General features: G+C 42.5%; 2 protein-coding genes across 2 annotated transcripts in view; one reads left to right on the forward strand and one right to left on the reverse strand.

Annotated features, from left to right (window-relative positions):
- The window catches only part of IMMT (inner membrane mitochondrial protein), a 27,694-nt gene extending 25,168 nt beyond the window's left edge, over nt 1-2,526 (forward strand). Inside the window, exons 8-9 of the mRNA XM_019631497.1 lie at nt 415-544; nt 1,583-2,526. Of these exons, the coding sequence (XP_019487042.1) occupies nt 415-544; nt 1,583-2,196 (744 nt within the window). The 3' untranslated portion in view covers nt 2,197-2,526. The remainder of the gene's footprint in view (nt 1-414; nt 545-1,582) is intronic.
- A 5,340-nt stretch (nt 2,527-7,866) lies between these two features.
- The window catches only part of LOC109375923 (pentatricopeptide repeat domain-containing protein 3, mitochondrial-like), a gene marked incomplete at its 5' end in the record, with an annotated part of 24,584 nt that continues 19,927 nt past the window's right edge, over nt 7,867-12,523 (reverse strand). The window contains 6 exons of the mRNA XM_019631498.1: nt 7,867-8,542; nt 8,832-8,990; nt 9,524-9,565; nt 11,034-11,182; nt 11,916-12,001; nt 12,424-12,514. Of these exons, the coding sequence (XP_019487043.1) occupies nt 8,464-8,542; nt 8,832-8,990; nt 9,524-9,565; nt 11,034-11,182; nt 11,916-12,001; nt 12,424-12,514 (606 nt within the window). The remainder of the gene's footprint in view (nt 8,543-8,831; nt 8,991-9,523; nt 9,566-11,033; nt 11,183-11,915; nt 12,002-12,423; nt 12,515-12,523) is intronic.

Consider the following 12,523-nt stretch of genomic DNA (forward strand, 5'->3'; position numbering starts at 1 on the left):
AGCTGTTGTTCAGCATCTTAGCTGTGGAGGGCAGTGTCACTGGCCCTCATGTGGGATCTGAACTGGGGCCCTCTGACGTCCCAAGCCAGCTCTTAACCAACGTGCCATTCGGCCAGCCCTACAGTTACTTTCCAAAGTTGGCATTTTCTCATTTTAATAGCCTTCTTTTCCTCCTAGTCTGCTTCCTGTAATGTTAGGTACCATTAGTAAATTTGTAGGAAGTCATACATCAAATACAAGTTTTAGGAAATTCTGAAAACCTTACACATAATGGAGGTGTTCCATGACAACTGTTTTGAGATTCTAAAGGCCCTTTGCTTCTGGAGGTAGCAGTTGCTAGAAGACTTAGTGTCACGACAAGTGGTATGCACTGAGGTAGGATCACTTTTTTCTGTACACTATGTTTTATTTTAGGACCTGTCTGAGAAACTCGCTGAACAAGAATTACAGTTTCGTCGGCTCAGTCAAGAGCAAGTTGACAACTTTACTCTGGATATAAACACTGCCTATGCCAGACTGAGAGGAATCGAACAGGCTGTTCAGAGTGAGCACATGAACCTCTTAGATAATTTTATTCAAGCCAGCTTCCAATGAGGATAATGGGATAAGTGCATCGATATTAGGGCGTAAAGATGCTGAAGTCACGCTAATACGTTATATTCATTTTGTAGAAAATTAGCCCCAGATTTGGTAAATTTGGAATGTAGAGAGTTGTGGGAGAAAATTTTAAAAGCATCTAAAGATTAAATAAGTTGAAGTTTTACTCCTCGTGTGACAGACGTGAGATCAGCATTTACAAGGCAGTTTCCCCTGCATGCTTTGGTTTTATGTCATGGGCCCTGAGTGGAGAAAAAAGTCAGTGTGGCCCCATGCCTGCCTGCAGGCTGTGCAGACCTGTCTCCAGCTCTGCTGTGGGAGAGTTGCATGGAGGTGCTGATTCGCTGGTTCTACTCACCAGACAGACAGTAGCTCGCTGAAGCCTCCATGTGCTGCAATGAAAGGAAAGTGTCGTAACAGTGAGGATGTCGATAAAATGGGTGTCTTCGGGGTGTTATGGAATCCTTTTTTTTGGGCAGATAAAGATAAAAATAAGCTAAGTACTCATGAAATTTTAAGATCCAGTAATCCATTAAGTTTATTTGAAGTCTTCCATCCCTTTTCAGGAAGTTTCTGATGGTCTTAGCATAAGTCTTAGCCTAATTTAAATATCATGTTTCCTTCTGAAACATTTCTACAGGTAAATATACCTGAATTAGATATGCCATGCATTGTCCTAGATGTCCCAGGAAGAGAAAGGAAACTCAGGTGTACTTGTGCATGTATATCTTCCTGGTTTTCTTCATGGCTTTAGGAAAAATAAGTCCTCATCAAATATGGAATGGCTTGTTGCCTCATATGAAGAGGCCAGCTAGGAAAGAACATGCCAGAAATAAGTGGTGGGATGGGGTTGGAAGAGGCTTTTTCTGGCCGTATCTTCCCTATGTGTGGAATTAGCTTGTTGAAGGTGCATTAGTTCTCTGGATGTGTGAGAGAACACGTGGTCAAGTGGAGAGAAAATGTTTGTCTTTGCTTTTGTTTATAGGTCATGCAGATGCTGAAGAGGCGGCCAGAAAAGCCCACCAGCTCTGGCTCTCAGTGGAGGCGTTAAAGTACAGCCTGAAGACGGCATCTGCGGACCTGCCCACCGTTCCACTGGGCCATGCAGTTGAGGCCATCAAAGCCACCTGTTCTGATAGTGAATTTGCCCAAGCTTTGACCGCAGCTCTCCCTGCAGAGTCCTTGACCCGTGGGGTGTACAGTGAAGAGACCCTTAGAGTTCGTTTCTATGCTGTCCAAAAACTGGCCCGAAGGGTAGCAATGATCGATGAGACCAGGAATAGCTTATACCAGTACTTCCTCTCCTACTTGCAGTCCCTGCTCCTCTTCCCACCTCAGCAACTGAAGCCACCGGTGGAGCTCTGCCCCGAGGATACAAACACATTTAAATTATTGTCGTATGCCTCCTATTGCATTGAGCATGGTGAGCTGGAGCTGGCAGCAAAGTTTGTCAATCAGCTGAAAGGGGAGTCCAGACGAGTGGCGCAGGACTGGCTGAAGGAAGCCCGCATGACCCTAGAAACTAAGCAGATAGTGGACATCCTGACAGCCTATGCCAGTGCTGTAGGAATAGGAACCACCCAAGTGCAGCACGAGTAAGGCCTAGGAAGAGTCTCGTACAATCCTATTTCTTGTCAGAGGAAATCAGTAACACATGAAAGGTTTGCAACAGGGTCCCAGAATGTCTAGAAAGGAGCAGGTTACAAATACCATCCTAAATGTTAACACCTGTTGTACTTAATATTATTTCCACTTGCTATCATGTCAGTGAACTCCAGGAGTACTTTCTTCGCAACTTGTGAAACATTTTCCGTTTTTCAGGTTTTACTGATAAGGCTTGTGAGCCAATCAAAATAATGTTTGTGATCTCTAATTACTATTGATTTTGCCCTTGGAGCAAACTGAATAAAGCAAAAAGATGAAAACTGAGTAGTTTATCCCTTTTCAAAACGTGCCATTTCAAGCTCATTGTGTGTATAGAAAATTTCCTTGAGAAGCAGCAGCAGAAGCAGGAAGTCCTGCACACTCAGTTTCCAGGCTGTGAAGTGTGTCCCAGAAGTCCAACTGAGGCTTGTTCTTGGCTCTGAAGGTTCTGGTGAACTGATTCCTGCTAGTCACACTCAAGAGTGAGTATAAGCCAAGATGCCCAACATATTTATCATTGGAGATAATCTCATTCTAGTGAGGCACTAGAAATAGTATGCACCCCAAATTTCTTTGATTGCTACTACAGGAAAAAATTCTATTTTATATTGGGACCCAACATACACACACACACGGGACCCAGTACACACATGTACACGTGAAAGTTTCTCTAGCCTCTGCTTCCCCTTTCTACTTGTGATGCACTTTTTGGTCTGTGGCATTAAAAAAAATGTTGGTCTCTATCCACAAATTAATTCAACAGACCTCAAAATGGGTCACAGCTCAGTTTGGAAATACTGGTGATTGGCCTTGCTCCTTTCTGGTCCCTGGACTGTGAATCTCTTCATTGAAGTGGGGGAGTGAGCCTGGAATCCTAAAGAGATTGAATAATTTTGTGGTATATTTGAACTGATTGCCATAAAACCCAGAGAACTTCCTTACCTAGTTCACACCTCTGAAGATTAGGACAATTGCTGTATTGTGTATACATTAACAAATTCCTCCCCTTTATTTTTTACTCCATGAAAATACTGTTTTTTCCCCCAAACTGTAATTTATTGTTGGGGTTTATGTGTTCACAAAGAGATTATTGAGGAGGCACTTTAGTTTGAGCAACATATCTGCAAATCATGAAAAAAGGGGAGTAAGGTCCCACATCATATTTCTGCAAGTGTGTGACAGCCCCTGAATTTGGGTTGTTACTGTCAAGTTTGCATGATGCTTGACCTTGTCCTTTGGTTTTGGGCATCTGTTGGCCCATTTTGGCCTGGGTTGACGTTGATATTCCTTATGTTCCTCCTAAACGGATTTTTAATCCAACAAAAACATTTAGTTTTCTGATTGGAACACATGCTTTGTGTCATGTCCTTAATTTCTGCAGGTTAGAGGCACTCTTCACACCTGAAGGCTGTTTGGTTTGTACTAGAAGATAATGAGGCTGTTCTAAGTTCAGCCTTTCTTCCCCTTTGGCATGGCATGAAATTGCAAAAGACATTAATTTGCAAAGCTGACTACTTACCTACTTGTCATTTTAGAAATGATTGTAATTTGTTTTCCTCATGCAATATGTAAAACATTATAGATGATAATATAAATTTCTCTAGGAGTCTGGGAATAACCTCCCATGTGATTATCTGAGCTGAGCAGAAGCAACACTGAGTCATTTATTTTAGCTCTGTAAATCAGAATAACAAAGCTTTCAATTTTAGCAGTTCCTTCAGCAAACCTCCCCACCCCCATTGCAAATTGGAAAATAGGATGATGTTGAAAAGGGGATTGTTTGGCCAGGCCTTAATTTCCATTCCTCATCCCTAGTAATAATCATCCTGAAATGTCACTAGCAACCCTTCAAGCGAAAGGGGCCTTTACTTGGGCCTAAAGAGCCTTTACCCAGGTTCTCAATTCTACGTCAAGGAGGTGGAATCCAAAGAGCCAAGGTTGGGGCAAGGTGGACATGGCCCTGGGCAGTCAGGCCAGGGAGCTTCACTTCAGCATATTTTTGTTTAAACTGCAACTGGTAAGTTACACCTCCTGACTTGATCATATGAAGCCAAGTCATTTCTGTCTTGCTTACATTGTCTCAATGTGTTTTATTTTTTAAATTTTTATTAAATTTATTGGGGTAAAATTGCTTAGTAAAATTATATAGGTTTCAAGTGTACATTTCTATAGTACATCATCTGTCACATCGTGTGCTCCCCACCCAGTCAGTTCTTCTATCACATGTATTTGACTCTCCTGTTCCTCGTCTATCATCCCCCCCAACCCCCTTACCCTCTGGGAACCACTGGACTGTTGTCCATGTCTATGAGGTTTTGTTTTTTTGCTTTCAGTTTTATATCCCTCGTATGAGTGAAATCATAGGGTTCTCCACTTTTTATTACCTAACTTCACTTAGCATGATATAATCTCAACCTCCATCCATGTTGCAAATGGCAGTATTTCATCTTATGGCTGAGTAATATTCCATTGTGTGTGTATACCACATCTTCATCCAGTCATCTATCGAAGGACATTGGGTTGTTTCCATGTTTTGGCCACCATGAATAATGCTGCAGTGAACATAGGGGTACATATATCTTTATGGATGTTTTCAGATTTTGGGGGTAGATACCCAGAAAAGGGATTGCAGGGCCGTATGTTTATTCTTAATTTTTAAAGGAACCTCCATATTGTTTTCCATAGTGGCTGTATCAGTTGACATTCCCACCAGCTGTATATGAGGGTTCCTTCAACAGCCTCTCAAACACTTAATACTTGCCTTGTTGATAATAGCCATTCTAACAGGTGTGAGGTGATATCTCATTGTGGTTTTGATTTGCATTTCCGTAAGAGTTTGTGAGGTTGAGCATCTTTTCGTATATCTGTTGGTCGTTTGTCTTCTTGGGAAAAGTGTCTATTCAGGTCCTTTGCCCACCCGCTGCCTTTTTTTTTCTTTTTTTTAGTAGATGTGCTGCTGAAGCTAGCACACCTCTGCCCATTTTAATTGGATTTTTTGTCGTTGTTGAGTTGTTATGAGTTCTTTATATATTTTGGATATTAGTTCCTTATCAGAGGTGTTGTTTGCAAATATCTTCTCCCGTTCAGTTGGTTGCCTCTTTGTTGATGGTGTCTTTTGCTGTGCAGAAGCTCAACATAAGAAAAGCTATATACGACACACCTTCAGTTAATATACTCAATGATGAAAAACCGGAAGTTTTTCTTCTATCAGGAACAACACAGGGATGCCCCCTCTCACCACTGTTATTCAGCATAATATTGGAAGTCATAGCCAGAGCAATCAGGCAAGAGAAAGAAAAAGGCATTCAAATTGGGAATGAAGTTAAATGGTTACTTTTTGCAGGTGACATGATTCTTTATATAGAAAACCCTAAAGACTCCACCAAGAAAACATTAGAAACAAATACAGTAAAGTCGCAGGATACAAAATCAATGCACAAAAATTCATTGCATTCCTATATACTAACAGTGAAATTTTAGAAAAATGAAAAAAATTCCTTTGCAATTGCAACAAAAAATAAAATACCTAAGAATAAACAAAGGATGTGAAGAATGTATACACTGAAAACCATGAGACATCAATGCAATTGAAGACGACACAAAGAAATAGATCAGCGGTTCTCAACTTTTCACAGGGGTCGCCTAAGACCATCAGAAAACATATTTTCGATGGTCTTAGGAACCGGCACCGCTCCTCTATCCGTCTCCAGGCCCACAAGCAGGTATGCCCACATACGAGTACCCGGAGACCCCTGTGAAAGGGTCGTTCGACCCCCAAAGGGGTCGCGACCCACAGGTTGAGAACCGCTGAAATAGTCTGTGTTCATGGCCTGGAAGAATCAACAGTTAAAATACTGCCCTATTACCCAAAGCAATATACAGATTCAATGCAATCCCCATCAAAACCCCAGTGGCATTTTTAAAAGAAATTTAAAAATCATCAGATTTTCAAGTTACTGCACACGACTCTTCCCTTTACCTTATTCCAGGAGTCCTGACTCCCGTTTGCTCTTCTGATACTCTGGTTTCTCCTATTCCTTTTAAATTACTCAAAACTAGTTTCACTACCCTCAGTTCCCGATTTACGAAAGGCCATTTTCTGACTTATTTTTACTGTGGTTGCTTTCTACGTCATTGATGCTGGTGCTTCCTGGGGCATCACCACAGCAGTACATCCCCTTCTAGTGCCCCAAAGCTTTTCAAAACTTGATTCTGGTCTTAATTGGATCTGAATTATAACGGAAACCTTTCTCGTTTAAAATGCTAAAACTGAGTTTCAGGTTTTAACTTTCTTATATGAACATCAGCTGAGAACTGTTGAGACTGTTCTGAGTGGTCTTACAAATGAGGGGCCCCCATGACATCACCAAGAAGCCACTCATTTTAGTAAATACATTTAAGGATGCAGTACTTGAGTTGTATTAAAGTGTACAGACAGTTGTGAGGAAGAGTTGACAGCAAATTGAGAAAGCCAGGACCCAAAGCAAAAATTAGTAGGTTACTAACTGGTACAAACAGAACATCTTTTACCTTTTAGAGGATAATAGTTCACTAGTTGGTGAAATAAACGCTTAAAAATAAGTCAATGGAGACCAATCCTTTATGCCATAATTTCTTTCTGAAAAGTTCAAAGCAGTTATTTGATAAGAGTGGGGTCTGGAATACCTGCAGCACAGAGGTAAAGCCACCATGCTGCTTGTCACCCACTTTGAAAGTCCATTATAAATGCACATGACATCAGGCCACACAGAGTTGCCATCATCAACTTTGTAGTTGCGAAGCACTGTGGTGAGGATTCAGGGAGGGCTTGGAAAGGGGAGAGGTGGACCACTTCTCAGTGAGCACTTGGCCAGGGAGAGGCATTGGCAGCTGTCAAAAGAACCAGGGGAAAGAGGCGGAGGTAACGGAAGCTTCATGCAGCCAGGTTCTCCTTGGGTTGTAAGCCAAGGTCAGAGGCTACTCTGCCTGATTTTTTGCTCATTTGCTCTGATATGTTGAGGGGCTAATGGAACGATGCCTGAGTAGCTAACTACTGTAATCACCCCCACCTTTCTCCCTCAGTTACATGTCTTAAATTCTGCCATTTTAGGAGAAAGCATGAACCAATACGTATGTTTCTGAGGACCTATGAATGGTTCCTGGCCTACAGAGGATGGTAAATGGGGATGGGAACAGACACGTGTAACAGACATCAATACAGGAGCCCACAAATGCTAATCCTGGAGGGTAAGGATGATGGTGCTCAAGTGCGAGGACTCCTGGGCGCCTCAGTCAATCGGAATCAGATGAGCAAAGCCACCTGTGGTGGAAGTCCCCTGTGCAGAACGCTCCCGCAAACCTCAAGTTCCTGTCAGCTTCCAGGACCATTTGAAAGTCACGGTGGTGACAGAGATGCTAGAAGGAGGAGAGGTTCTTGATCTTGTTAGCCAGCAATATACAATCATGTCAAGAAGACATTTCAACGCATGGGTCATGACAAGCCCTCACTGAGGCCACTTTAAGTACAGCACAACAACAGGTGCCAGCAGAAAAAAAGAAGAGGGAGAGACGAACACTTGTGCAAGCCCCAAGTACCACGGAAAGGCTATGGCAAAGGCTACAGAAATAATGAAATGCACACACATGGACATTAGTTACAGTATTTATTTACAGTCTTCATTTTCCCAGTTGTGCAGCCTAAACTGCCACTGTCATGTAACTGATTATAAGATATACAATTTTTTCACATCAAAATATCCCTGAAATTGGGATACTGTTGACCCAAAATCCACTGTGATGTAACTGTATGAAAACCTCCTTTAGACACTGTCTCTAAGATCGAGGAAGTACCAGCAGCGTCACAGCATCAGCCAACAAAGGCTGACATTCCCACAGGGAGGGTGAGCGACAGCTGATAGCCTTGTGGAGTCGCAGGCCAACTGCAGGTGCAGAGCGTATGCTAATCTGGACTTACGCAGCTCGCAGCTCACGGTGTGTGTCCAAGGAGCCAACGACGACAAAGGTAGTTAGTGTTGCTTCTGTTTAAATGGGAAACCCTGATGGGCGCTTTAATTAAGTATCAAATTAGGAATTTAACCTAAACTAGTCAGTGTCAGCATTTCAAAGGTCACCAAATCTCCATTCTCATTTTATTCACATCATGGTTAAATATTAAAACCTCAGTTCTCAAGTGGAATTAACAGAGACTACACCAGGCCCCAACTGCTCCTGATTGGCCCACTTTTATTTGCCTTCACTGATGTCACTGTCGCTGTCACTGCTGCTGTCACTGGTCGATGCAGTTAAATTTCCCAGGGCTTCCCTGTAAGGAAAATAAACTGGAGAGTTACACTGTAGCTCAGGCTTGGGGATGGGGATTCTGCAGCTTCACTAAATTATACTAACAAAGGAAAAGGTTCCAACAGCTACTTCTATATGTGTCCCTGACTATATGTGTCCGTACGATCAATAAATTATTAATAATAAATCCTTTTTACAAAGAATGAAGAACATTCAGGGGGTAGAAAGGTATACACATTTGAATGGGCAGATTCAAATCTCCATTTTTATAACTGTCCTTCATGGTGATGAGACAGGAGCCAAGTACTTACTTTTGTTCCTGGCTGATTGCGAAATCAGCCATCACTCTCCGGGTGAGGCCCTCACAGGTAGGTAGGCTGAAGGCACTCGCCAGCTTCACGATCTCAATGGCCTGGGCCGGGCTGTTGGATGCTTTCGCACTGTCCATAAACTCATTCAGCAACTCATTTCTGTAAAAGAAAGGTGAAATGTCAACATTCCCCAACTAAACCCCTAAACCCCACTCCGTCAAAAGATTTACCTGCAACATCTAGCATTTTATTTTTTAAAATTACTTTCAGGTGTACAAGGCAACATACTAGACATTTACACCCCTCACAAAGTCTTAATCCCCTCCCCCAAGCTACTACCCCTCTGACATCTAACATCTAGCATTTTAGAAAGTTAAATCATAAAATCCTCAACTGTAGCTTCGGAGGCAAAGTCACATGAAGTCTAACTTTGGGCCAGAGATAATACACACTGGTTCGCTATGTGTCACTGAGGTCTATTCAATGGATCCCTGGTGGTGTGATCACGGACACAAATAACAAGTCAGTGCCTGCCTCGATGCCCGATGCAACTGTCCACCTGCGTGCCTATCAGAGTAGTGCCCCCTGCAGTGGCTGAGGTGTGAAGAAAGTCCCATCACCCCACAGTAAGAGTTAAGCCCACGCAGGTAATTCAAGGATATACCCAGGCAGGCCTGTTAACTTCAACTTACCTAGGGATCTTATTATGCTTCCTGAAAAGCCCCAGCATTTTCCTGTTCAAGATGAGATAGGAGAAAGATTATGAATACTAGTAGAGCAGAAGGCAACCAGATGACCACAGCTGGCCCCCTGGACTCAGAGATTAAGTGTCCTTCCTAAGGACAGAGGAAGCCCCTGAAGATGCCTGCCAGAGGGCGCCACGGCTCCCAGTCCTGTCTTTACGTCACAATCACCTCCTGTGCCTCACCTCCCTCCTCCCAAACTTCACGTATGTACGTAAGTTTCATAGGCGCATCTGCTTCACTGCCAGTGTTGGGAAGTGCTGGGTACATCCTCCTGAAGAGGATCATGCCCATCTTCCAGGGATGGAGTATGTCCTATGGGCAGCTGGAAGACAGCACGATCTCTGTCACCTCCCAGTATGAATTCAGTGCGTCCTAAACTTACGTTATGAAGAGCAGGCTCAGAGTGAGGCTTGTCTCGTGTGTGTGCTCACCACCAGCCTGCCACATGCAGGACAAGGGAGAAGCACACACACTCAGCTCCCATGACTCAGCTGAGGTCCGTACCCCTGCGCCAATCATCACAGCCTGATTCATAACGAGTGTATCTCAACCTGCCTGAGTTAACAAATTTGACATCAAATGTTTCTGTCACTAGCAGTGTAGCAGGTCACGTGTGATTCATACTCCTGAGACCAGGGGAGGCAGCAAAGCATCACTAGCCTTTCCTGGAGACAGTGAACAGCCACTTTGGATTGACAATCATGTATTCAAATTAAGTTACTTTCTCGTGCTGAAGAAGCCATACACCAGCATGCCCCACTTACTCCAAGAACTAACATTGATATCCAAAACAAAACAGCAGAACCATCCAACTGGGATGACCCCTACAAACTAGTCTTTTGCTGACTCCTCTGCTTTTGAAAAAATGAATATGCATAAAGTCTCCATTTACAATTAAATAGTAAAAATTAGTATGTGGATGAAGTGCTGACGAAAACATGTAACCATTATAGAATACAAAGCAATGGCAGGTTCTGGTAAATGCCCGTTTCCTGAAGTCCAAGAACACAGCCCACATTTTAAGGTGGGTGGTGGTGGAGCACCCACAAATGAAATACTTCAATAAACCAAATGCCCAACATTTTCAAAGATACTTTGATCACTTTGTTCTATTTAAGTAGACAGACAATTAACTTGCCCACGGATACAGAAAACAGAAAGGTAATTAATGAAGAGAGAACCACGTTCTCTCTTAAATCATGTATACTGGTCTTCTTCCAAAAGTTTGCTTGTCCTCTCTTAAATACATCATGTATACTGACTAGACAGCTCCTAAAAGTTTGCTTTTCAGTGTTTTGGGAAGTTTCCATAGTTATCTCATTATGTAGAAAACTCCTTTGTCTCCTGATAAACTACACATCACACAGCCAAGTGTGAGAAGCTTTGCTAACCAGGGAAATGTTCTCTGAGATCCATGTACAAATGCTTCTAGTTTACACGTGTGTGTCACACTCACCAGGCTTCCTGGGTTCTCCCAGCCCGTAAGAACAGGACCGCTATATAGTTCAGAGCGTTCGCTGGCCAGTCAGGAGCAGTCTGTCTGGCATCCTGGCTTTCGAAAGTAGACTTGATATCTGCAGCACAGTCAGCAAACGCCACCTGAAGCTGAGAGGCTCTAGGAATTAGCAGAACTGCCTGACTGGTTTTATGAGAATTTAAGCTCAGGAGACTCCATAGGACCATTAAAAAATTTTGTGCAATGCATTTTACCATTTGAACACATTACGTAAGAGTATATAGCTCACAAGTAATAAAGCAAAAAAATAAAGCATCCTGCCCTGGGATAAATAATTTGATTAGCCACATCTTTCAAATCTAGCCATGGGCTTTCTTTTTAGATATATATATTTTTAAATGCAAGCTGCTACTGTGAGGACATCTTCATGTTGTTTGCTTTGGACTAGAGCGCAGGGGTTAGCCAACTTGAGACGGAAGAGCCAATCCTATCCCTTACAACAATTTAAAAATTATTCAAGAGCCATAAATATATTTTTACAAATAAGGAAAATTTTTAAATCCTTTAAAATTTTTATAAATGAAACTATGATAGTTTTATTTTCATTTTCAATTTTACTTCAAAGCCACGTGTATGTACCCAAAGAGCCCCAGTTTGCCGACCCCTGGACTAGAGGAACGAGAGTGACTTTAGAAATGGTATCCTGCTAATGGCTGGATGTTTATATGTATAATTTAAATCTGGGGTTAGATGGCGTTAATTCTCCACAATGACAGGTGAAACCAGGGAAACCACCCCACAGGGCCTGAAGTGTTACAGGATAGATACACTTGTTAGAAAACACCTAATAATAAGGAAACCTGAGTGTCGGTACAACCCTACCTCTGCTGGATGCTTATCCCTTGCCATGAGCATCAGAATCTCTTCTTTCAGGTCATTGCGAAAAGTGTGACCGTATTCTTTACTATCTTGAAACAAAAAAGGGATATGGTGAGAAGTGACCACCATCGTGCAAAACCAACATTCTCTGGCTGACTTTTATCTGTTGTCAGCTGTTATCCATACTTTTTAGTTAGTGAAAATAAGTTGCTGACATTACCTACTCCATATTTATTTCTGGATTCCAGAAAACCAGCAGGATGATTCACGGTAAGAATGAACAAAAGAGCAGTGAAAGCCAGTGGCTGCTCCCAGGCAAGTGTCACATAGCACACACCACGAGTAGCCACCAGCTCTGTGTGGTAAGGCACTGTGTTATAGTGTGTGAGAGCCGTCAACGGTCTTTTGTCAAAAATGGAAGTTTTCATCCCTAACAATGTTACCATGTTTGTTAATCAAAACATTAAGACAATGAAATGAGATGAGCCTGGACACGTAAGCTGAAACCCACCTTTCCAAATCTGAGGAATCATTTCCAGCCTATTGGCCACATCCAGTGCTTGGAGAAGATCTATCAATGTCTGGGAATGTGGTAAGAAGACCTGAATAAG

The sequence above is a fragment of the Hipposideros armiger genome, unplaced genomic scaffold (genome assembly GCF_001890085.2).
Source record: "Hipposideros armiger isolate ML-2016 unplaced genomic scaffold, ASM189008v1 scaffold_1003, whole genome shotgun sequence".
NCBI lineage: Eukaryota > Metazoa > Chordata > Mammalia > Chiroptera > Hipposideridae > Hipposideros > Hipposideros armiger.